The sequence below is a fragment of the Canis lupus genome, chromosome 5, assembly GCF_003254725.2.
Source record: "Canis lupus dingo isolate Sandy chromosome 5, ASM325472v2, whole genome shotgun sequence".
NCBI lineage: Eukaryota > Metazoa > Chordata > Mammalia > Carnivora > Canidae > Canis > Canis lupus.
The window spans coordinates 82,246,924-82,274,092 of NC_064247.1; the positions used below are offsets into that span (position 1 = coordinate 82,246,924).

Genomic DNA, 27,169 nt, shown 5'->3' on the forward strand with positions numbered 1-27,169 from the left:
TTTTTTTCACTACACAGAAGTTTATTGTGAAAGTAAATGAAACATACAAACATACAGTATGGCTAATGGTGGCAAAAGCAATCTGATAGCTTAAGGCAAGTTTTAATGGAGATGAATTTAGAAAAGATGATGCAATGATGTAATTTTGTTTAAATACAGATTATGGAAAAATATCAAATTGCATCAATAACTTAATAAGAGTTTTCAAAGCCTGCACTATTGGAGAAAAGGGGCTCATGATCTTAATGCCAGCATTAAGATAGACAGAAGCAGCACTGTGCTGAATGACAGGAAAAATCGAGTATTTACAGAAGGATGGCGAAATGAACATTTAATAACATTTGATCTTAGTTATTGGTGGAATGAAAGCCCTTAGCTAGAAGTAATAGAGAAAAAAATGTACCATCATTGTGTTATTAAAAAAATTAAGTGCAGAAGTCAAAAACCAAGGAGCTCTGTGATAAAATAACCTTAAAACACTTTAAGGGCCACTTAAAAGGCAATTGCCTCAGAGGAAATTAGGGCACTGAGTGTGTAAACATGTGAGCTGCACAACACTAAATACCAACCAAATTCATTCATAGTACTTAGTTACACAAGATCAGCATGGTCTTTTATGACGCATTATTGTTCATAACAATTTAAACACACTCTTTACCATGCATGACTTCAAATATATAACAAATATTTTTATTCTGAGATACAGGATGTGTCTATGAATTATAAGACCTATATACAATGAAAGTCACACCTCCCTCACAGTCAAGTATTTGTGTGTGTGTTTTAAATGCAATGACCTTATTCAGACTTCAGTTTCTTTTCTGAATTGACCATGTCAGTTTTTCAAACTCTTTAAAATAATGCCATTCTATTATGATAAAATACATTTTTGCAAAAATTCAGAAATGTAGTAACATTCAATGAATGTGACCATGAAAAATATTTGTAAGGAGGTGCCAAATGACTTAGCACTTTTTTTCCAGTCTTGTATTAAAAAAAAAAAGTTGCCTTCAATTTGACAATGAGCCTATTTAAAAAATATTCTTATACTAATTCATCTCAAAAGGTTCTATTAATAGTCCTTTTGGAAAATACCATATATATAACCTGTGAGTTTTTTCCCAGAATAATTAATGAAGAAAATGTACCTCTGCACAGATGAACATTTTCTAAGACTAATCTTTCGTTACCCAGCAATGTTTTTACAAAAGCATGCATTATAAAATACACATAAAAGCAGCTATCTTAAACATGATTTTAATACAATATTACCTTGGTAGCTGATTCATCACTGTCTCCAGTTTAATATGCTGTTACATACATGAAGAAGCTCCAGTATCCCTTTTCTGACTTAAAAAAAAAAAAAAATCCCTGAATAAAACAGAAGCCAGCCTGCGACTTCTTTAGGCATTTCAGTAGAGTATTATTACCACCTATGGAGAATATCTCCACACAAACTCATGTTTACAGAACAGAATGTAAAACAGATTTGGGGCAGATTAGTTAACACCAATTAAAAAAATTTTATGTTTAAGGAAGAAAGAAAAAGGAGCTGATCATCAACATTTAAAAGGATACTGCAACTTTAACAACTGTAAACTTTGTGTTAAAGGCTGTGGCAGACAGCTCTATGCTACTAGGTTTTTAGCTTGTAAATAATGCAAACACATCAGCAGTTTAAAAATGCCATAAACTATAAAAACACAGAAATAAAACAAATAACCAAGAATGTCTATCTAAAATGAAGCTATGTAACCAACACATCTAAAATTCAAAAATAATTAGAACAACTGATTAGGGAAAAAAACCCTCTGATAAAATTTAAATTTCTTGACTTGTTCTTAAATGACATAAACTTTTAAATTAAAATGGAGGAAAAAAAGAGCTTTACAAAAAAGTGGATAGTTTCAACTCACTAAAATAATGCCAACAAGGTAAGCTTGCATAGAAAAAAATTTCAAATTACTGGCTACATGCATACAAAATTAGAAATGCAGGTATTATATAATCATAGTGCAAAACCATGGCAGTTTGTGATGTCTTGTTACTGCCTAAGGTTGAGAAATAGACCGTAGTACCTCCAGTTATCACAGTTTCTGGTCTTTTAATGATTATTTCTGCCAACTAGAAACAATGTATATATGTAAAGATGGGTGGGCACATCTGCTGTGCTGCTAATTAACGAAGTTTGAGGTCATCACCACCACCTAAATTGGAACCAGGACTAGGGTCTTGTTGTCTTCTTGCCTGCAATGACAAAGTCATAATTGGGAGTCAAAACATATTTTGAAAATCAAAGTGCTAGATAAATAACGTATAAGACACAGCATCTTAAAAGAGTTTACAACTAAAAGGTTTTCAGCCAATATCTCCATATGTAAGAGGAAAAAGAACAATTTAAATTACATATTAAATATTTTGCTGGGCACCTGGGTGGCTCAATTGGTTAAGGGTCTGCTTTCGGCTCAGGTCATGATTCCAGGTACTGAGATCGAGGCCCGCATCAGGCTCCCTGCTCAGTGGGGAGTCTGCTTCTCTCTTTCCTTCTGCGCCTCTGCCACTCCCCCTACTTATGCTTTCTCTCACTCTATCATATAAATAAAATCTTTAAAACATATTTTGCTAATATATATATATATATATATATTTTGCTGAAGTTTCGATAAAAGAAGCCAAGAATAAAAAACTCTTTATATTCAAAACAGCATTATCAAAATACATACTATATATAAAAGAACAGCAAATCTACATTTATAGTTTTTGGACTACAGGGTTAAACACATCATCCAGTCACCTTACAATCAAACGTTTTCTTTTAATAATAGCTCACATTTACTGAGTACCAACTATATGCTGAGCATTGTTCTAAGCATTTTCCATGAATGAACTAATTAAAACGCTGTCAGCAACCTTAAAACATATGTACTACTGTTTATTTTACATAGTCACACAAAGTATATAGTCTACTAATTGACTGAAAAATGTAGTAGTGAATTTCATCTTACAGAATGTCATCTCTGCCAAACAAGTTTTCACTAAAAATCTCTACCTCATGTAATAAAATCATTACTATGAATAAAGTATTATCTCAAAAGCAAAAATGAATGTTCTCAGAGCTTCCACCAAGAACCACCACCTCAGGGATGCCACCATCTAAGAGCAAGAATAATAAACAGACTTTTAACTGCTTAGAAAAGACCAGGTTCTATTTCTGCAATGTAGAAATAATGGACATGACTGTACTTTACAAATACCTTTATACGATTGCATAAATATGGAGGGAAAAAAAAGACCTGGAGTACAACATGAAAATTTGTTATTTAACAAGTCCAATTCTTTTTTTTTTAAGAATTTATTTATTTATTTATTTATTTATTTATTTATTTATTTATTTATTATTTTTTTATTTATGACAGTCACACAGAGAGAGAGAGAGAGAGAGAGAGAGAGGCACAGACACAGGCAGAGGGAGAAGCAGGCTCCATGCACCGGGAGCCCGATGTGGGATTCGATCCCGGGTCTCCAGGATCGCGCCCTGGGCCAAAGGCAGGCGCCAAACCGCTACACCACCCAGGGATCCCAAGATTTTATTTATTTATAAGAGCAAGAGAGCATGAGCATGAGCCCGACATGGGGCTCAATCCCATGACTCTGGGATCATGACCTGCTGAAGGCAGATGCCCAAAAGACTGAGCCACCCAGGTGCCCCAAGAAGTGCAATTCTTAAAAAACAAACAAACCCCCCTCCCAAAAACCCAAATGCATTTTTTTTTTAAAAGATTTTATTTATTTACTCATGAGAGAGAGAGAGAGAAGCAGAGACACAGGCAGAGGGAGAAGCAGGCTCCATGCAGGGAGCCCGACGTGGGACTCAATCCCGGGTCCCCAGGATCAGGCTCTGGGCCGAAGGTGGCGCTAAACCGCTGAGCCACCCGGGCTGCCCCACATTTATTTATTAAAAATTGCATTTGGGGGCTTCTCTCTCTCTGATGAATAAATAAAATCTTTTAAATAAACAAATAAAGAAACAAATAAATAAATGTGGATAAAATATCTAAAAAAGATGCAAAACTGGGGGAAAAATTATAGTCCTGATCCACTTACATACCCAGAAGTAGTTTTACAACAATATTAATAACTAAGAGGTTTGACAATTATAAACACTGAGGCTTTCAAGTTTCACTTTAGAATAAACATTTCTAGTTAAACTACTGATGGCAAATTCCTTAATAGGGAATATCTAACAACTAACAGGTCCTGTGTGACACTCTCTGCTACATAAAGTTTTTAATGTAAACTAGTGCCCCTTTGGTCACTAATACATACAGTATTAACTCTCAGTCTCTTTCACAAATTCCAATGCATGTTTCTTCCATAAGCTTTCTTTAGTAACTGTAAATGTGAGTTGAGCACAAGCAACAAGCATCTGATTGTATACAGAACCTGATTCCTTCAGCAATGATTTTCCTAGGTTAGACAATGGTGAGTCCATTTTACCAGTAGTTCAGGCAAAAAAGCTTGAGGTCACCCTAATATCTCCTTCTTGTACACTCCATGATAGGCTCTGACAGCCCTCCATTGACTATGTCCTTTTTTTTTTTTTCATTGACTATATCCTGAATCTACTTCTGGCTGCCTCTACCCCTCTTATCCTAGTCCATGCCACCACCATTCTTCATCTAGCTCTTGTCTGTAGTCACTTCTGATACATACCAGTAATTGAGACCACCCTGAAATTACCTGTGCAATCTTTAGCTAATGGAATCATGCATTATAATCACCAATTGATTCTTCATTGTCTGTGTCAGTTTTTGGAAACAAATCTACCCCAAAATTGAACATACTGGTTTCACTTCTTAAGATCTAACACAGTTGTTACAGAAAGAGCATTGTAGACCTTCAAAGAAACATCTCAACAAGTCACACCTGCACTGCATGATCAAGTTTAGTCAGAAGCTCCAGTAATGTCATCATTTCTCAAGAGCATTACGTTATTTAGATAGAAAGGACACTGCCTTGTTCACTTTCAAACAAATCAAATCAAACTCAACACTAACTTCTGTTGTCTTATAAATCTGTCTTATAAATTTGTCTTATACATTCCTCTAGCAGATTTTCACTATTTTTATTAGCATATGGCTCACTAAATTTTAGCATATTTATTTCAATTAACTAGTCATGTTAAAGTTATGCTGCATGGTACAGATTGAAAAAGCTATGGAATGCATATTCAGCAAAAAACCAAAAAACCAAACAACCCAGCAACCCCAAAACAAAAAACCAATTTAAGGTCTATACAGAATCAATGCTAAATGTAGTGTAAGGGCAGATCAATTCTGCAAAATCAGAGATGGTGATATAAGCATCTGGATTCAGTCAATGAAGGTTAGAAAGGGGCTGAGCAATGAAGAAACACTGAGAAAAATCAATCCTAATTATATATTTACAAATCACTATTAACCTACCAACAATACTTGGTCAAAAGGATATTTCAGCTTTTGTCTTAGGAGTAATTTTCAAATTAGTTTTATAATAATAGGATGAATTCAAATGAGTGACAGTGTTCATCAGCAGCTAGAGTTCTCCATTCTGCTCATAGCTGTGCACAAGTTCCCATGGGTTTATTATTTTTTAAAAAATATAGTTTGGTGAAGGCATGGAGAGGAGTAAAGCTTATCTACTTGTGTTTGTGGTTTATTTACACTGTAAAGAAGAATCAGGAAGATGTAAGGGAAGACACTGTGAAGGAAAAACAAAAATAGGACAAATGAGAGCTGAGGAAGTCAAGAGAGTGTGAGAGCTGAAGGGAGAGGAATAAGAGAGCTGGGAGACTGGAAGGAAATTTCTTGTTCAGAGGTTAGATGTACAGGCTGTCACATGAAAGAAACAAATAGAAACAGACTGAGGTTCAGTGAAATAGCTTCCACAGGACTGGAGTTCAACAACTGAATGAGCTTTCTCATGAGAGCTAGATGTTTTAGAAGGAATTCTATGAGTAATCAGCTACACTAGATGGTGGCTTAAGAAACTCTCTAAACTCAATTATTATAAAAGCATAAAGTTCATAATTTCTAGTTTCTTTTCCACTGTCAATCCACATGGGTCCTTGATTTTTATTAACAACTATTTCAGAATAGGAGTTTAATATAAAGCAGACACCCACAAGCCTGTTCAGAATACAAATCTGTTTTTAATATTTATAGAGAATTAATCTAGACATTTTATTACAGACTTCTTACTACCAGTTGCTCCTGTTTTCTTTCTTTCAATAAACCAGAATATCCAGAAAGATGGCAAATCCAGTTTTGAGGAGGCAGACCTGAGATGAGCCCAAAATGGAGTGACAATAAACAGTCACCAGGCACTGAGTTTTCCCTACTGGTCAGGGCTGTGCAGAAGTAGCCAAAAGCAGGGATTCCCAAATGAAAATGAATAAAATTTCTTGGTTGATTTCCATTCTATTTTATCAAGATTATCAAATCGCTGAAAACTCTTCATGAGAAAATGCCCTAATACTTAAAAATAGCTCCAACTGAGTGTATACTATGTTCACATACTGTGCTTACTACTTCATGTCTGACACTTGACTAAACGTCACAGCACAGAATTACAGAATTTTAGAGCAGCAAAGTATGTTAGAGATTTAGTTCAACTCTAATCTTACAAACTGGGAGCCTGAAACCGCAGGTTAAGTGATTCTCCAAGGTTTTATCATTAGCTGCTCCCAAATGCTAAAGCTGGAGGAGTCACTAAACAGAAATTTTAAGTCCTAATACGAGAGAAGGAAGTGTACTTTCCCCATATGCAAAAGGGTAAACCAGGTCAGCAGACAATCATAAACACCTGTCAGGTAAGGAGATTGCAAGAGCTCGTCTAATGGGCATGTCAAAAAATATAGTTCTTATAAAGTATACAACTTCAGGAAAACTTTACATATAAAGTGACATTTCAAAATAAAAGAGATAGGGATCCCTGGGTGGCTCAGCAGTTTAGCGCCTGCCTTTGGCCCAGGGCGTGATCCTGGAGACCCGGGATCGAGTCCCATGTCGGGCTCCCTGCATGGAGCTTGCTTCTCCCTCTGCCTGTGTCTCTGCCCCTCTCTTTCTCTGTGTCTATCATGAGTGAATAAATAAAATCTTAAAAAAAAAAAGTCTTAAAAGAGATAGTAGAAATAATCTACATTTCTAGGTGCAGACTGGGATGGCTCTACCACTTTAGCTATATGATCTTAGACAAGTTTCTTACTCTTTTTCAGCCTGAGTGGTATAAAACAAATACTGTGATGAATACTGCCTGACACAAAGTAAGCACGCTGTCACAACAAACCTGCTCATCACTTTCCAGTTATCTGTATGAACATATCGGGACACCTGGGTGGCCTGGTGGTTGGGCATCTGCCTTTGGCTCAGGGCATGATCCTGGGGTCCCAGGATCGAGTCCTGCATCGGGCTCCCTGCATGGAGCCTGCTTCTCCCTCTGCCTGTGTCTCTGCCTCTCTCTCTCTCTCTCTCTCTCATGAATAAACTTAAAAATCTTTATGAACATTTGACATGTTAAAAAAAAAAACTTGTATCCTGCCAATAAGATAATTCTAAAAAACTAAAACATAAGGTTAGAATAAAATAAATTTTAGTGAAGCTTGTATCTCCTATGATAGAGACCAAAGACTTCATTTTTAAAGATTTGAGAGAGAGAGTGAAGGGGGAGGGAAGAAGCAGGGAAGCAGCAGAGGGAGAGGGAGGGCAAGCTCTCCACTGAGCACAGAGCCCTGTAGGGCTTGATCCCAGGACCCTGATATCATGACCTGAGTTGAAGGCAGATGCTTAACCAACTGAGCCATTAGGTGGCTCACAAAGACTCTCTTTCTCTCCTAGAAAGATCTAGTATCCTCTTCCTCTCTCTTCAGTCCTATTCCTGTTTCACTCTTATCTACTGCCTTTACCCAAAAGACGTTAGGAAGGCGCAGTATAGACCAACTTTTAAGTTAATTTGTCCTTACACAAAAATGAGTGTTGGTACAGTTAAAGTGATTTGAAAACTGAAGTCTGCAGGAATTTAAAATAGTGGCTGAGATTTTTTCTCGGACCACACAGAATCGAAGGCTCCGAAAACATACAAAACACAAATACAAAAACCACATAAAGCCTTTGCCTGTTTTATTTCCAAATAGTTTCCACCTAAAATTCTCCTATGATTTATGGAATTGTATTAAAACTGCCTATAGTAAAATAAGCAATAATTATTTACCCATTCTCTGACATTAAAGACAAGAATTTATTTGCTAACACTTTATAAACTAACCAGATGAAAGCATTTTCTACATAATGACAAAGAAAATCTCTTTCAGCACCCTGTCACCATGTAGCTGAATTAAGAGCTAACAGTACGATGGTACAGTTTTAGAAAGAGGCCAATCAAGTTGAAGGCAGTCTCTAGACACAGAGTGTACACGAGTTGCTATCTACAGGTAACAGAGCCATCTTTCCAATATATTTATGACCAGAGCACTCGTTCTGTCCTTTACTAACCTCAATCTTCTTTCACAAAATCCCAGAGTAAGCCATTTGAATTAGTTATACAGATATGTGAGATATGTGACCTGAAGAGAAATGTCGTCAGTAACATGTTAACATTTTCAAATCATGGAAGGAATCTCAGGTAAAAAGGCACCTGGCTACTACTACATGGCAAGAGACAATGGGCAGGCACTTCATAGGAGACATGTTTGTGATTATTTTTTTCTTTTTAATGTCTAATTTAATTAAAATATAGACTAGTGCTCCGATCATAAATGTGTAACTTGATGAATTTCCCAGTAAATGAATATGCCCATGTAACCCAGATAAAGAAACAGAACATTACCCAAACTCGGGAAGTTCCCCTTGTGCTCTCTCTTCCTAGTCACTACTAACCCCCCCTGGGCAACTGCTGCCTCTACCTCCAGCAGAACCCAGAAAAATTCAAAACCCTTTACTGTTGTTAAAAACCAAACAACCAACACCAGAATATAATGTATCTTGGCAAAATATCTCTGACTTTCACAGTCTAAAGTTAGGATATGCCTGTCTTGGGATCCCTGGGTGGCGCAGCGGTTTAGTGCCTGCCTTTGGCCCAGGGTGCGATCCTGGAGACCCGGGATTGAATCCCACGTCGGGCTCCCGGTGCATGGTGCCGGCTTCTCTCTCTGCCTATATCTCTGCCTCTCTCTCTCTCTGTGTGTGTGACTATCATAAATAAATAAATATTAAAAAAAAGATTAAAAAAAAAAAAAGGATATGCCTGTCTTTACTGCCACTCCAGATATATTGAGCCAAAGTGAAAAAAGAGGAAGTGAGCCCATCTAAGACATACTGCGCTGGCAGCGACCTGGGAGGTAGGGCCTTAAGCCCTGGTTTTACAGATGAGGCTCACGAGGATAAGTAATTTTCCTAATGTCACAATGCAACAAGAGAGCCAGGATTCAAAACCAGAGAAATCTATTACAAACCTCATGCTCATCCTACTACATCATGAGCTCATCCTCATGCTCATTCTCTTTAAATTTTAGTTTGTCAACATATAACATCCAGTGCTCATCCCATCACATGCCCTTCTTAGTGCCCATCACCCAGTTACCCCATCCCCCCACCCACCTCCTCTTCCACAACCCTCTGTTTCCCAGAGTCAGGAGTCTCTCACAGTTTGTCTCCCTCTAATTTTTCCCACTCAGTTCCCCTCCTTTCCCTTATACTCCCTTCACTGTTTCTTATATTCCACATACGAGTGAAACCATATGATGATTGTCCTTCTCTGACTGACTGACTTCACTCAACATCATTCCCTCAGTTCCATCCACGCTGAAGCACACATCAAAGGTTCTTCAGCTACATTCTGCCAGATACTGGGTTCCACGAAAACACTCCAGGGACTACAGAAGAAAATCAGAGTAATTCCCACCCCTGCTTCACCTAGAGCAGTGCCCCTTTTATCTATCATATATATTGGGGTTCTCTACAAAATTTCATACAAAGGAAGGATTTCACATTTTTAGAAACAGGCCATAAGCCAGAAGACAGATAGCAAGTTCTAGAATCTTCTAGTTCCATCATTTTCTGTTAACACTAAAAACATATTTTCTTTCTTTTCTAAACATGTAATAGATGCACAGGATACAAAATTCAAAAGGTCTAAAAGATAACATGAAAAGTAATCATCCTCCCATGTGGCTCCAGGATACTCGATTCCCCTGCAGTTTTCAGTTAGTTTCCTACATATCCTATTAAAGAGAGACGGTGCACATTCAAGCAAATATGTGCCTGAATTCCTTTTAAAAGAATACCCAAAGGGCAAAGATATCATACATAGTGTTTTGTACCTTTTGCACACCATTTTGTTGTCACCAAAGATTTAACAGTATTTGGACAAGGTAACTAAAACAATGTTTCTTCATTTCACTATAGTTTTTCACTTGCCAAATTAATGATAAGCTGCTATCATCTCTGAAAGGTAAAGAAACATCAAACTACTAAAATAACCTTTTTTTACAGAAAAATCAGAAAAAGAAAATGCTAAATCTTACCATGAATGATGGACTGAAAACTTTCTAAATTTTACACATGCAAAAAAAAAAAAATTTTACACATGCTCAGGGAGTTTTATAACTGATTTCAGGTAAAAAGACACTGGCACAAATCAAAACTCTTAGTAATCTTAAACTTACATGTGTATTAAATGCTCAAGAGCATCAGCATTACAAGTTTAGCACTGCAGGGCTAGGGGCCTCAGAGGTTATCCAAACAGGGGTGGGACATCCCTAAGCCACTGTGCTGCCAGGATCTCAAGCTTCCAAGGACCATTTACTGGGTTACTGCCACCCACGAGTTACCACTGCTCCTCAGCCTTCATCTCCAGTCAGGCACCAGGACCACCCACTGGAATCATTATTATTCTTTTTTGCCTCAGCTTTTCCTTTTCCAGGCAAAACGGTTTCTAAGCTCTCCTGGCAGGTTTTATTTTTCAACTTAATCATCTTTATGGGTGATGTGGAAATTCATTTCCCAGTGTAGGCTATATTTGTAGAGGAGTTTTGGTTAGGAAACTGATTTAAGTCTTCACTCTTCTTTCCATTAACCAAACACTTGAAAGAAAGCAAGTCAATTAATTTTTCTGAGTCTCAGGTTCCTCAACTATAATAAGAATGTTAGAGTATATGACATAATGTCCCTTGTAGATGTTTGAATTATGGGGATGGGAGAGGGAAGGGACAATAATTTTCTCTAATGTTCTCCTTTTAGGAAAAAGAAGGTAAACTGTAAGAAAATAAGCTGATTAGGAATTTGTTGTGGATTTAAATTTTTTTTTTTAAGATTTATTTATTTATTTTGAGAGTGAGAGAAAGTGCAGTGGGAAGGGGCAGAGGAAGAGGGTCCCAAACAGACTCTGTGCTGGGTGGGGAGCCCGAAAGTAGGGCTCAATCTCACAGTACCAAGATCATGACCTGAGCTGAAACCAAGAGTTGGTTGCTTAACCGACTGTGTTACCCAGGCACACCATTACGGATTTTTTTTTAAAGGGAAGCAAAATATACATGCACCAAAAGTACCAAAAGTACCAAAAGATATGCATACCCAAAACTCCTGTAAGTGACTGCCAGTGCAAGCTCTGGACTCAGATCCCAGCCCAATTTTGTAGATGACAGTTCTCTATAAGAACTGATGTTATAAATTATTGCCTCAAGAGACTACGGGATCTTAAATCATTGATGACAATCCAATCATTTTTTTCTATGCTCCAGGTCATAATGCAGCGAAAGTGCCCTGACAGACTTTAGAGAACTAAAAGGATGTTCTTAGCCAGATAATTCAATTAACTGGAACCAGCATGGCGTGGTAGAGCTTTTAGTGCTCAAGAAGTACTTTAGAGCTATTATTTACTGTGGGCATACACAAGCCAATCACCATACTAAGTGCATTTACAAGCACTTTCCCATTTAATTCTCACAATTTCTATGAGAAAACAAGCTTAAGAGAGACTAGCAAGTGATAGACCCAGAGTCTCTACCAGGCCTGACTACAGAAGCCATGCTCTCAAATCACTGACATAAAACCCAGTGGAAAACTATCTGAGCAACAAATTCTTTAACACCTCTCTCAACAATGTTTTTGTTCATTCACAATATAAACATACATACAGATATACTCACAACACCAGAATGTTTTTCAAGTACCATATTTGTAAAAATAATCAAGCTAGCATTTAAGACAATTCTTAGTGTCAACTAATCTACATTTTTTAAAGCAAAATATAGGCAAAAACTTAAATAATTGTTCCATTAATTATCAAAGTTATTTTTCAAATATAATGGAGCTGAAGGGCACTTTTCATAAAACAATTCTTACATTCATTTAAAGCCACATTGGCTTGTTCCAGAAAGAGTGACCAATCACGTTCTGAGACACAACAAGGTCTCTTAGTGCTTTGTGCCATTGCATATAGTGTTCTTTCTGCCCAGAATGCTTTCCCTAGCTTGTCCAGAGGGCAAACTCCCACTCTTCCTTCAAATCCTTGCAATAGTATTCTCCTGTGAATTCCTCAGGCAGAGGCACATGTAAGCACTCAATCCTCTACACTGCCACTGTCCACTATCATACTTCTGAACCTCCATTATGTATGGCTACTGCTATAGTAGTCTCCAAATATGTGTTTATATATCTATTTTCCCTCAAGACTGACAGTGTTCAAGACCAGAAACCATAATTTTTTCTTTCTTTCTTTTAGAGAGAGAGAGAGAGAGAGAGCGAGCAAGTGGCGGGGGCAGGGGGAAAGGGAGAGAATTTTAAGCAGGCTTCAAACCCAGCATGTAGCTCAACAATGGGCTTCATCCCATGACCCTGAGGTCATGACCTGAGCTGAAATCAAGAGTCAAATGTTTAACCAACTAAGCTACCCAGGCACCCCTGTACATTTTCATCTATATATTTACCAGTCCCTGGTGCAGAATCCAGCACAAAATAGTTGAGGTTCATTATTTAAAACTTACCTAATATATAAGCCAATAAATCATAAACATTTAAAACCTTTCCAAAGACCATTAGCATGTATTATACTACTTTAACTAAATTCTAGTCTACACTCTAACTCTAGCTTTCAGACAGCTAGGGTAAGAACTGTTTTCTGAAGATCTCCATTTGACAACTAAACACAATGTACAAAACACTGCGGTGGGTAACGTGAGAGTTAAAAATTCCCCATCTCATTGGGAATCTAAAGGGATTTTTTTTTTTTTTTAATTTATGATAGTCACACAGAGAGAGAGAGAGGCAGAGACACAGGCAGAGGGAGAAGCAGGCTCCATGCACCGGGAGCCCGATGTGGGACTCGATCCTGGGTCTCCAGGATCGCGCCCTGGGCCAAAGGCAGGCGCCAAACCGCTGCACCACCCAGGGATCCCTCATTGGGAATCTATAATAGAGGACAGACATGTTTTTAATTGTTTCAACATATTGTTCAGGAAGAACAATAACAGAAGTAAATGCTCTGGAAACTACAAAGTGGAAGGGCTAATAACAAGTAGGCTGGAGAAGGGACTGACATTATATTTAAGCTGGGTTTTAACAAATGGGTAGAAAGGTACATTATCAGGGAACAAACAGCATGAAGAAAAAGGTTCAGAAGCATAAGGTAAATGCATATATATTTATAAACTTACTACTACATATACAAGCATTCTGAAAGAAAATGTCATGGGAAGTCTAATCATAAGAATTGAAAAGCTTCAAAGAAAACAAATGCATTGCATAATATCCCTCCTGTCTCTTTTCCTAGCTAAAAAGTACTACATTCTTGGGGGCACCATCAGTTGCTCTCAGCCTATTAGATTAATTCACTCACTGACAAAGGGAAAACTCAATCATTAAGAGATAATTTTATTTTATACACTAACTACTAAGCAGGCTTGATTTTTTTCATTCATTCTAAAAACATTGTCACACAGAGGGATACATACACACGAAATAACACCAATAATAGCAGGTACACCTACTCAGTGCCACACACTCAAGAAGTGTTTTCATATGTATCTGCTTATTTAATCCTGTAACCTTATGAGATAGGGACAATTATTAGCCTCATTTTATCAATGAGGAGACTCAGCCACAGGAAGATGAAATAAGTTGTTCAAGATGACAAAGTAAGTGGCAAAGCCAGATTCAGATCTTGCAGTCTGGCTCTAGTGTCTGGGCTCTTCACCACAATCTCTCTGTACACACACATACACTTTTGTGCTAACTTAAATAATAGTGTACATATAATTTTGTACATGGAAAACCCACCAATTTTCTGTCATTAAAATACTGATTAAAATTTTTTTAATGTGTTAAAATACATAAAAATTACCATCTCAATCATCTTTTTTTTTTTTTTCCTAAATCTTATTTATTTATTCGTGAGAGACAAGAGAGAGAGGCAGAGGGAGAAGCAGGCTCCCTGCAGGGAGTCTGATGTAGGGCTCCATCCCAGGATCATGATGTGAGCCAAAGGCAGACACTGAACCACTGAGCCACCCAGGCGCCCTACCATCTCAACCATTTCTAAGTGTACAGCTCGGTAGTATTAAATACATTTACAATGTTGTGCAACCAATCTGCAGAACTCTTTTTAATGCCTAGAAATTATTCTATTTAGTTCATGTACTATAATTATATTTTAATTCCATTTCTTTTCATTATTGAATATGAATGTGTGCTTTTCTTATTTTTTCTTGTGTGAAATGTTCATGTTGATAATCAAGCTTATAAACTTGGAGCATACATTAACATTTGACTATATCCTTTTCAAACACAGTAGTTCTCGTCTTGATTATTTTATTTTGTTAAGGCATACTTTTTGTAGAAATTGGATTTTTGAACAATGTATAAATACTTTAAATATTAATTGTATAATTAAAGTCTGCTTAAAGTAAGGTACAACTTTACATAGAAAAAAATTCATGTCAATTAAAAGTCATATCAAATTTAAACATTGGGCAAACCTTCCATGTTGAAGACTGAAATAGGGATGGGTAATAAAACTAAAAAGACACAAGGAAGTGATTACTGTAAAAACTGAGGTAATGAGTACTTTTGAGGGAAGGGAGAAGGTCATAATTAGATGTCCACATGGAGGGTGCTGTGAAGGTAGCTGTCAAAATTTGATTTTTTTGATCTGGATAGTAGTTATTAGGGTGTTAGCCTTATAATAATTAAGTTACATATTTCTTTGGTGAGGATTTCTACCTCTGTACCATAAAAAAGTTAAAAGAAACATGGATTAGGTTAATTCTATTCTTTGACTAGTTTAAAAATATTAAATTTTCCTCTAGTAAAAGAGAATACACAAATGGCTGAACATTACACTGTTATCAAATCAAGACAAGCATTCATTAAAAAATGTAAAGTAATATTATTTCCAAAGAGTTTTAATAATGTTCTAAAAATATGTATTCTATGATAACATAAAGTAATTTTTACAAATAACCAAGACAAAAAAAGAGAAAAGATATTTGGATCAATGAATTAAGAGAATATATACATGACCGACAGTAAATGATTTTTTATGAGGATCAATAAATGATGAATTCACATACAACTTAAAATTAAGACTAAAGTCTCTTTATAGCAGTTACATTTAATAAACACAAAGACATAGTATAACTTTTGACAAACAAAAGACAAAATTAAACTATTTATAAAAAACATTATGCACAAACATGACAAAGAGAGCCTGAGAGGTTGGGGGAAAGTACTAACCAGTTACTGCCAGCAGCTGTGAAACTCTCACCTCCATTTCCTCCCGATGAGACCTGTCTCTGTCTTCAAATTCACGCGTCCTTCTCCGAGCCTCTTCAAAGGCCTGTTGTGCTAATGCATCCTCCTGCTGTCAGAATACATGAAAAGGATATTTTACTTTGGGTTTAGAATAAAAACTCAATTTGACAGTATTTGTTTCTTGGAGGAAATAAACAGCAAAGTATTTCTCTAAATATCAAAACCATTTAAAAAAGCCAACGTTGGAGTCACTTTAAAAAAAAAAAACTTCAGTTTTTTCATGTTTGATATTACATTTTGGATATAAGACCTGTGGCTCAATCATATTCTAATAATTGAAAATGTTCTTCCCTTTCCTTACCTCATCCTATTTACCAAAATAAAATCTTGTACAAGTCAATAATTAAGCCAGAAGTTCAAGAAAAAAAGTTGGTAGATACTTCTATAATTTGGGCACAAGACAGGCCAGGCCAGGCCCGGCCCTCTAATTATGACACTAAAGCCAGAAATATATAAAAGAGAATATTAACAGGATTTATTAATATAAATGTTAGAAACTGCTGAACAGAAAGTAAATACAAGTCCAAGGGATATTAGGGATATTATCAAGAAAAAATATTTGTAACATATAACAAATCTATACTAATCCCTTCCCAATCAATAATGATCTGCACGTGAAGAAAATCCAGATACCTCAAATTCACTATGCCTAAGGGACAACTAATTTAAACTTTCTCCTTTACTCCCCTTTAGTTTCCATTCCTGGCACCACTCCTTCATTTCTGCCAGACACCTGAGCCATCTTCATCTTTGACTCTTCACTCTTGCATCTCCACAGGGCCAATCAACCACCAAGTCCTAGCCATCAGACTTCTTAAACATTTTTGGAATCTTTAGTCTCCTTTTATTTTCTACATTTTCCTAGTTCAGGCTTCTAAGATCCCTTATTAAAATTACTGCAAAGATCTCCTCAACAGTGTCTTCCTGCTTCCATTCTGTCATCCCCAATCTAACACACAGAGCTGTCACATGCCTTAGGCACAATCTGACCACAATACTCCCAACTTAAAAAAGCTTTCTCATTGTCTAGAGCACAGAATCTCAACCATTGTAGTCACGCACTTCTCGATACTAGGATTTTTCAATAGTATACTTGAAGAAACTAAAAGACAAAAATACCAAAAAAAAAAGTCATCAATATTCACACACCTAGATTCATTATAGCAAGGAGTGGCCAGTAACTCAGTTCTAACCAATGAGACAGAAGCATAGCTCACCTAATGGGGCTTCTAAGAAAGTCTTTTAAGAGACATTTCACCTTTTCTCCTCCCACGAACTGATACAATGCCCAGAGATACAGCAGCCATTACACAAACATAATTATGGGGATGCAATATCACACTGAGCACAGCAGGAAGATGACAAAACCCAGGACCCCTGTAATATAAATAAGTGCTATACCCACCTGGACTGTACCTATACTACTTGGTATCTTGTTCTGTGTGACGCAGCTTTTGTTACTATCAGTATGGCTGCTTAATACTTAACATTGTCATTGACATGATGTCTATAACTTAAAAGTTGTAATCAAATTTCTATTATGATGCATTTACCAGCTGTAAAATAGGCATAGTAGTAATATCTACTTTATAAGACTGTTGTAAAGATTAAATAACAGACAAAACAAGCTTAAGTATAGTAATGGAGAGCATTCGATAACTGCTATTATTTTACAAGCACTTGCAGATATATCAAGTTAACACATCTGACTAGGGATCCCTGGGTGGCGCAGCGGTTTGGCGCCTGCCTTTGGCCCAGGGCGCGATCCTGGAGACCCGGGATCGAATCCCACGTCGGGCTCCCGGTGCATGGAGCCTGCTTCTCCTTCTGCCTGTGTCTCTGCCTCTCTCTCTTTCTCTGTGTGACTATCATAAAAAAACAAACAAAAAAAAACCCCACATCTGACTAAATATCATTACACATTCCTATTGTATTCTCAGAATATACTGTATAAGCTTGAGGTACCTGCAAAAGAACACTGTTCCCAACTCCTATTTTTTAGTCTATGTGCTGCTGAAGCAAGCACCTGTTTCCAGCTCCAAGGGCTTTCTACTATTTAGCTAGCTATCAACTGGGATAGATCTAGGATAACAGGATACTCCTATCCTGTGCATCCATTCACTTTTTCATTTATTCCACAAACGTTTGAATCTTCCTTACATCCAAGTCACTGTGCTAAGGTGCCACATATACAATGTGAGGGGACAAATGGTGCTTCTCCTCATGGTCTCTGGTCTAGTCGGGCAGGCAGACGAAAAATGACAAAAATCAATATATAAATGTCAACTGTGATTTAAGTACAGTAGAGGAATATTTCATGATGAAATGAGAGCATATAATATGAAATATGATCCTATTTCCTAAGGAAGTTATTAGCTACTAATGTATAATCTAGCAATGGTCACAGATTTTTATTTCATTAAAAGGAAAAAAGTATTATTACTAACAGTTGTAGTAAAATAAGCCAAGAGAGATATGGTAGCCTTCTGCTTTCTAACTCTAGCTTCTGTCTTGGTCCTTTCTAGCAAGATGTGAAACATATGTGCAGTGAACAGTTTGCACTGTAATTTGAAAAACAATTGGTGATGGCCAGCATTATCCTTAACTAACACTTACCCCTTCAACGGCAGCATAAAGGGCAACTCCTGATAAAAAAATATTCACCCATAAAGTATGCTCAAAATGGCTAGGGACAACAAATTCTATACAATCTCAGATGGCAGTGGGCACAGCTGTCAACACTCCTGTCCCCACCAGCCACCTGTTATACTATGGTCTTAACCACGATCTGCACAAAGGAGTTAGGTGGGGTCATCATAAAAGGTGGTGTAGTGAAACCCATGTGGCAAATAAAGGCTTTGGAGTCCTGTCATAGAGCATACAGAGAATATTCAGACCATTCTTGCTGCAGTGCTTTTGTTTTTATTCTATTGCTTAAATCTACAACTATATTTATTTTATGGCTTGGTAATACCTTTCTGCAGGAATGAATTTAAAAACTCAAAGCGTAAAAAAAAAAAAAACAACCTGGAAGCGTGTATTTAACAAAAAATTAAGAATCAAATTGATTTCCGAAAAAGTTGATGATGGAATACGTAATTTGTATAAAATAACTATTCTCTGTTGGGACCAGAATGGTATCACTGATCACATGAAAACCAAAGAAATAAAACTGCTGAAGAAGCATCAACATATACTTCAAAGGCAACAATTTAACACAAGCAGCTGCAGACGGTACATTTAACATCACTCTGCACAACTTCACACAACTTCATTTAAATCAAGTGATTTAATTCACTGATAAATGACAAATGATTCAATTCATTGTCATGCACATACAAAATGCAAAGCTGTTTATATGCTGACTTCATTAACAAAAACTTTGCAAACAGCTAAAGGACACCAGTTTTACGTCAACATCATGAAGTATGTCAAATAGAAGATCCATTAATTCAAATAATGGTTCAATTTTTTTCTTTTTTTAAAGATTTTATTCATTTATTTAAGAGAGACGGTAAAAGCAGAGGGAGAGGCAGAGGGACAAGAAGACTCCCTGGTGAGTGGGGAGCTGATGCAGGTCTTTATCTAAGGACCCTGGGATCATGACCCAAGCCCAAGGCAGACCCCCTACTGAGACACACAGGCACCCCTGGTTCAATTTTTCTAACTTGATTATATAACCAAAATTAAACTTTTGAAAGGTCATTACACTAAAGGTGAAATTTTTAAAAAAGATTTTATATTTAAGTAATCTCTACACCTAACATAGGGCCCAACATACAACCTGTAAGATCAAGAGTCAGGTGCTCCACTGATTAAGCAAGCATGGCCCCTGAAACATCTTTTTTTGTGACTGCCAAAGCCAATTAATCTAAAAAGTACAATAGTGAAGATAAAATTATTAGCTCTTATATTGATAATACAAATACAAATGCTGGTGGAACACATAATGTATAAGAAGTAACATTCCTGGAGATGCCTGGGAGGCTCAGGGGTTGAGTGCCTTTGGCTCGGGGAGTGATCGAGTCCTGCATAGGGCTCCCTGAATGGAGCCTGCTTCCCCCTCTGCCTGTATCTCTCTGCCTCTCTCTCTGTGTGTCTGGCCGGCTCGTCAGTTAAGTATCTGACTCTTGATTTTGGCTCAGGTTATGATCTCAGCGTTGTGAGATCCAGTCCCAAGTTGGGCTCCGGGCTCGGCATGGAACCTACTTAAGATTCTATCTCTCCCTCTGCCCCTCCTTGCTCTAGTAGCTCTTTCTCTTAAAAAAAAAAAAAAAAAAAAAAAAAAAAGTAACATTCTCAGTGAATTTTTAAAAACTATGAAACAAAGGAGCACCTGGATGACTCAGTCAGTTGGGTCTCTGGCTCTTGGTTTTGGCTCTGGTCATGATCTCCCAGTCGTGGGATGGGGATTAACCTGCCTTGGGCTTTGTGCTCAGCAAGGACTCTGCTTGGGATTCTCTCTCTTCCTCTGCCCCCTTCTCCACCGTAATGCATACATACAAGCTCTCCTCCTCTCAAATAAATAAATAAATAAATAAATAAATAAATAAATAAATAAATAAATAAATTTAAAAACCATGAAATAAAAATTTATTAGGAACAAGATGTGGCACATGTAATTCATAACTGTATCAAAAGAAGATAGTCTGCCTATCTTCTTTTTTAGAAGTTACAGTTGTATAAATTAGAAATATATTTATGTATCTACAAAGTACATTTTGAACTACAAAATGCTGTGACAAAACTGATGTGGAATACAAAAAATTCATCAGGACAATATGCCCACACTTTGGATTTTAAATAATTTGAGCCTTTGAAGAATTTCTCTGAAATCAATATAAGTTCCTAAAATGGCATTGATCTTTTCATGGTAATTGAAGACTCACTTAAGCTTTGTTCAAAATTAGTTTGAAGTCTCTGATTAAAGTATCCAATGGTGAAATGCCAAAAATTTGATTTTTAAACTTTCAGAGTCCCAATTATTGAAAACCAAAAGCATAAAGACATTGAGTTTTATCCCTACAAATTACAAAAAAGGAACTGAAAGATGAAAATACAATCAGCAAACATGATTTGTTTTCTACAATTCTATTCAGAGTTATATTCACTTATGATAAACTTTTAAAACATTTTATTATAGTGTATTATATCTACAAGAGTACACAAGGCTTTCCTGTCCAATATGGTAACAACTAGCCACATGTGACTACTACACACTTTTAATGTGGCTAGTCTGGAAGTGCCTGGGTGGCTCAGTTGGTTACGCATCTGACAAACTCCTGGTTTTGGCTCAGGTCACAATCTCAGGATGATTAGATTGAGCCCCACATCGGGCTCCTCACTCAGCGGGGAGTCTGCTGGAGGATTCTCTTACTCTGCCCCTCCCCTACTCACTCTTTCTCTCAAATCAATCAATCAATCAATCTAAAAAAAAAAACAAAAAAACAGCTAGTCTGAGTCTGTACATGGACAATAAACATGAGATTTCAAGTACTTGTAAAGAAAAAAATGTGAGATAGAACAGTTAATTTTTATATTAATTTTATGTCCAAGTATGATATTTTGGATATACTGAGTTAAACAAAATATTATATAAAAATTAAATATAATTGCTTCTTTTAATTTTTTTTTAATGTGGCTTCTAGAAAAACTTAAAATATATTATGTGGTTCACACCTGAATTTTACCAGGCACACTGTCCTAAATTACAGCCTGATGAATTTCCACAAACCAAACTTTCTTTGGAACTAGAATCCATAGAAAGAACCAGAACAGTAACAGTATCTCACAAATTTCCTTCTGTTCCATTCCAGCACCTACCCTCCTCCATCAAGGATAAACCATTATCCTTATTTCTAAAAATAATTAAGTCTTGGCTATTTCTGTACTTTCAGAAGAATGGATTCATACAGCATGTACTTTTTGGGTACAATATATTTGTGAAGTCCATCCATATTGGTGTGCTAGTTTGTAGGTTTCTTTTGTAGTTTTTCATTATCACTGTATTTCTTTGTGTGAATGAGCAATTTATTCATTCTACTGCTAATTGGCATTTAAGCAGTTTGCAGTTTCTGGCTATTTACTAATGATATTGCTACAAATGCCCAGTATATATCTCTTGAGGAATACATGTATTCATTCCCTTTGCATATCATGACTTAGACTAGAATTGCTGGATCACAGGTGTATGTAATTTGCCGTTTTAGTATGTATTGCCAATTTTCCAAATGTGTCAATTTTACATACCAACACATCAACTGTTGTTCCACATTCTTGCCAACATTTGTCAAAAGTACTCTGAACAAAGGCAGAAAGACAATACTGGTGAAACTACTTCAGCTGAAATACCCACAAACTTAATTAAAATGGAATTGTGATCATACTATTTATCTCTTAGTTTACCAGGTACCAGATACCTCAGCATCTGAGGTATACTCAGCAGATACACCTCAGGTATTCTCAGCATCTGAGAATACTGTCCTCATACAGGAGAAAAAGAGAGAGAGAGAGAGAGAGAGAGAATGAGCAAGCTCTCTTAAGCATCTCTTCTTGTCAGGACACTAACCCTATCCTATCAGGACCCCACTCTTAGAACCTCATTTTGGAGTCCCCTGCTTTATTATGTGAGACCTATTATTGTATTAGTTTACTATCACCAAAGGTAGTACTAACTTTGTAGTGATAAAGCTCGATTTATAGACTGGGGCAACAAGACTTAGAAAATTCTAAGTATGGGGCAGGCTGGGTGGCTCAGCGGTTTAGTGCCGCCTTCAGCCCAGGGTGTGATCCTGGGATCGAGTCCCACGTCAGGCTCCTGCATGGAGCCTGCTTTTCCCTCTTCCTGTGTCTCTGCCTCTCTCTCTCTCTCTCCCCACTCCTGTCTCTCATGAATAAATAAATAAAAATTAAAAAAAAAAAAAAAAGAAAATTCTAGGTATGGAAAATTCTGTGGGTTAAATGTAAAACTTTATCATTTTAATAAAATGTTTCAGTTTTAGAAATCAATAAATCTGATATTTTACATGTAAATTTAATCTGCTGTTATCACTTTTTACAGAAACAGCCTCCTAAACTGGGGATTATTTATTGTTTTTCTGAAAAAAGTTAGTGGCTCCTTATACCCATGGAAATCAAGGTAGCAGGGATTCTTTCTTAAGAATTTTAATTTTGGGGATGCCTGGGTGGCTCAGTGGTTGAGCATCTGCCTTTGGCTCACAGCATGATCCCGGAGTCCTGGGCTCGGGTTCCACATTGGGCTTCCTGCATGGAGCCTGCTTCTTCCTCTGCCTGTGTCTCTGCCCCTCTCTCTTTCTCTGTGTCTCTCATGAATAAATAAATAAAATCCTTTTTTTAAAATTTTTATTTATTTATGATAGTCACAGAGAGAGAGAGAGAGAGAGAGGCAGAGACACAGGCAGAGGGAGAAGCAGGCTCCATGCACTGGGAGCCCGACGTGGGATTCAATCCCGGGTCTCCAGGATCGCGCCCTGGGCCAAAGGCAGGCGCCAAACGGCTGCGCCACCCAGGGATCCCAATAAATAAAATCCTTAAAAAAAAAAAAAAAGAATTTTAATTTTGGTACATATGTACAGATGTACGTATTTATTCGTTCGTTCATTCATTCATTCATTCATTTTAAAAGTAGTCTCCAAATCCAACATGGGGCTTGAACTCACGACCTCAAGATCAAGAGCTGCCTGTTCTACCAGCTAGTCTGGTGCCTCAAGAACTTTAATTTTGATTTTTTTTTTTATTAGGAAGGTTTTGGGTTTTGATGTCTGGATAAGAATTTTCTCACATTTCCATATATGGAGAGCAGAGGAAGAGACAACAACAAAAGAGCTCTTTTTTATTCTTGTCATTATTTTAATTTTATTAAGGGGATTATTATAGAAAAATCGAGGGAAATCAATACCTACTAATGACTGGATATTTTTACTAAGTTCATTTAGCATTTTGAGTGTCATTTTCATCCCACTACCTTCTGGCTTCCACAATTTTAAAAGACAAGTCAGCTGTTAATCTTACTCTGGCTCCCTTGCATGCGATGAGTCCTTTTTATTGCTTTTGAGATTCTTTGTTTTTCAAAATTTGACTGTGATGCATCTAGGTGTGGATTTCTTCATTTTTACTTCTTGAAGTTCACTGAACTTCTAGGAGATGGAGATGAATATTTTCAATCAATTTGGAAGTTTTCATCAGTTATTATTTCTTAAAACTTTCTCCCTCTTTCTCCCTTCTTCTGAAAACTTCCACTACATGTACATATCTGGTATGCGTGTTGCTATTCCATAGGTCTCTGAGATTATTTTGTTTTTCTTTCTGTTCTTCAGACTGGATAATTTCTAAAAATCTATGTTCAAATTCACTACTTCTTTCTTCTGCCAGTTCAAATCTGCTGTTGAGTGATCTTTGTTGATATTCTCCATTTGATAAGTCATTGTCATTACAATTTTCCATTAATTATTTAAAGGAAGAATCTTCCTTTAATTCTTTGAATGTACTAATAAATAACTGCTTTTAAGCCTTTGTCACTAAGAACCAACACTGGGGCGCTCCTTCAAAGTTTCTATTGGCTGCTTTCCCCCTGAATATCAGTAATATTTTCATGTCTACATTTTTGGTTGAAAACGGGAGATTTTAGACAATATGCTGTAGTAACTCTGAACTCCTGCCTCTGTAGTAACTGACTCCTGGCTCTGCTGTGTTGTTGCTGTTTCTAATCTTTCTGCTTAATGACTTACCTAGACTTTTTTTTTTTTTTTTAACCTGGACTAATTCTGTAGAATTTGTTTCCCCAGCAATGTGCAGCCTCTGGTATCACTGCCTAGCTTTGTTTTGTGGTTAGGCCTAGCTTTCTAGGGGGTTGCCCTGGGTCAACATAACTTAATGGTCAGCCAATGCCTGTTCAGGGGTTTCACTTAAACACCTGGAGCTAGCAGGCTTCTGTCTTTTGTTATTGGATCTGTGTGCAGCTTGAATACTTTCAAAGTGCGAGGATTTTATCATTCTACTCTGTGTACACTAGTAGCCTGAAAGGGCCTTCTTTGTTCTCGCTTGAGCAGGTACAGCCTTACACATGCACATAGTCTTCTGGACCGTAAGAAGTATGTGTGATTTTAATAGGGCCCACATTAGTGACCTGTTTCCCTAGATTTCTCTGTTAAGTATCTGGCTAATCTGCCATTTCATTGGTTCCTGCATCATTTGCCTTTCTGGAGCATTTGCCAGGAACATAACATCCCTGGGTATGAATTTTTTCAAGCACCATTCTAAATAAAGTCAGCTCCTTCTGACAGGACAGTAGAACTGCCAGTCTCCATGGCTTTTCCTGCTTGCCTAACCTGAGGGACCAGAGCTGAGGGAAGGGATGGAAGTCCTACTGACTAAAATGCCAGAGACTATCAGGTCCTTACCGAAATTCAATAGCTTTGTATGAATAAACACCTCTCAATGTATGGCCTTTAGTAAATTTCCAGAGACCTTAATTTTTTTTTTAAACAATTTTGTCCAGTTTAATCACTGCTTTCTGGGAGAGGATTTGCCAAACTCCTCACCGATCCACTCCAGAAATGCTACATTTTATTCTGAACTGTCTTTCCCCATGATAATGTTCTGAAGATCAAGAACAAATGTTAAACAGAACCATTTACTGGACTTTGAAGTGCCTCCCTGAGCAGACAAGAATAGTCCCATCAAATTGAGAACCACTGAAAGAAAAACTTTCCCCAAACTAGAACCAGAATGGGATTCCAGGATTCCTCAATACCACTTGAACATGAGACTTTTTATACTTACTCTTAAGGACGGGGTAAAATAGATGCACGGATGAAGGTAAAATTAGAAAGAGACCATGCTCAGTAGATCCTGATATCACCCTACCTGGGCTCGTTCCTCATCAAACTCCAGGCAGCCCATACCATCCAGTCTCTGGAGATCAATCCAGCCTTTCCAGATAACACAGACTCCATTCAGAATCATGGGAGCCTTCAAATACACCTAAGACACAGAAAAGAAGGATGAAAACCAATGATAAGCCATCACACACACATAAAATGAAGAATAAGCTTACTAAGAAAACCTGTGGCTTTCTTAGGGGGGAAAAATGAATACAATTATAAAATTAAGAATTGTAGGGGCATATGCGTGGCTTATTCAGTTGAGTGTTCAACTCTTGCTTTCGGCTCAGGTCACGATCTCCGGGTCATGGGACAGAGCCCTGCATCAGGCTCCCGGCTCAGCAGGGAAGCTGCCTGGGATTCTCTCTCTCCTTCTGCCTCCCCACCCCTGCTCATGCTCTCTCTAAAATAAATAAATACATTCTTTAAAAAAGTGTAGGAAAGTATATAAACCAGAGCCTCTGACCAAATATAAATTAAGTTAATCTGGTTTACCAGTACTTTATTTCTAATCACAAATTCTTTCAAATTGTTTTTAAAACAAAGTTATGGGATCCCTGGGTGGCTCAGCAGTTAAGCACCTGCCTTTGGCCCAGGGTGCGATCCTGGGGTTCTAGGATCGAACCCCATGTCGGGCTCCTTGCATGGAGCCTGCTTCTCCCTCTCTCTGTGTCTCTCATGAATAAATAAATAAAAATCTTAAAAAAAAAATAAAACAAAGTTACACAGATATTGTAAAAGCTGTAGTAAAATGATAACTTGAAATAGATATCATTGCTCCGCCAGCTAAAGCCAGGACAATCAAATATTTTGCCTTGATTTCTGAACTTTGGGTTAAAAGATAAAAGGACTGAAAACAAATGGAATTTACTAGCCCCTAAAGAGAGCACACACCCCCTAAAGAGAGTTTCCCTGTGTTTGGATCTCTGGAGCTACCCAGGGTCAGGCTCTTCATACTTCCCTTCAGTTCTATAGCTATCTCATAGCTTCCCGTGAAGTAATGCTGCTTTTTTTTCTTTTTCTTTTTTTACTATAGGTGGTTGGCCATACTTGATGTCTACTGTTTTTAACCAAAGAAACTTAACTGATATAATATTTATTTACCATTAATGTGCTTGCTTCGGCGGCATATATACCATTATCTACCAAGTAAGTATAAATAAGTAATTCTAGAGCAAAAGTCACTTTAGGTTTGTTTTTTAAATTCAAGCGAGTTTCATTTTCAATCACCAAATTCCCATAGTGCCTGGAAGTCTAACTGTTCTCAAGAGCCATTAAGGATCTATCAAGGAAGGAAATGTACAAATACTATCATCTTAATGTGAAAATTTTATTTTACAATAAGAAATATAAGAAATTAAAAAAAAAAAAGAAATTTATGACAATTCTTATACTCTCCCCTCATCCTAATACTCTCCTATCCTA

At 37.1% G+C, this 27,169-nt stretch overlaps 1 protein-coding gene across 4 annotated transcripts in view; it reads right to left on the minus strand.

Annotated features, from left to right (window-relative positions):
• CBFB (core-binding factor subunit beta) overlaps window positions 1-27,169 on the minus strand; it is a 60,277-nt gene continuing 33,108 nt past the window's right edge. For 2 of the 4 annotated variants that reach the window (XM_035716453.2, XM_025426410.2), the window contains 3 exons: window positions 25,728-25,844; window positions 15,796-15,891; window positions 1-2,247 (listed from right to left, as the gene is read on the minus strand). In XM_035716453.2, coding sequence (XP_035572346.1) covers window positions 2,179-2,247; window positions 15,796-15,891; window positions 25,728-25,844 — 282 coding nt within the window. In that variant the 3' untranslated portion in view covers window positions 1-2,178. Of the gene's footprint in view, window positions 2,248-15,764; window positions 15,892-25,727; window positions 25,845-27,169 lie in introns of all 4 variants that reach the window. The other 2 variants (XM_035716454.2, XM_025426411.3) reach the window with 1 other exon arrangement.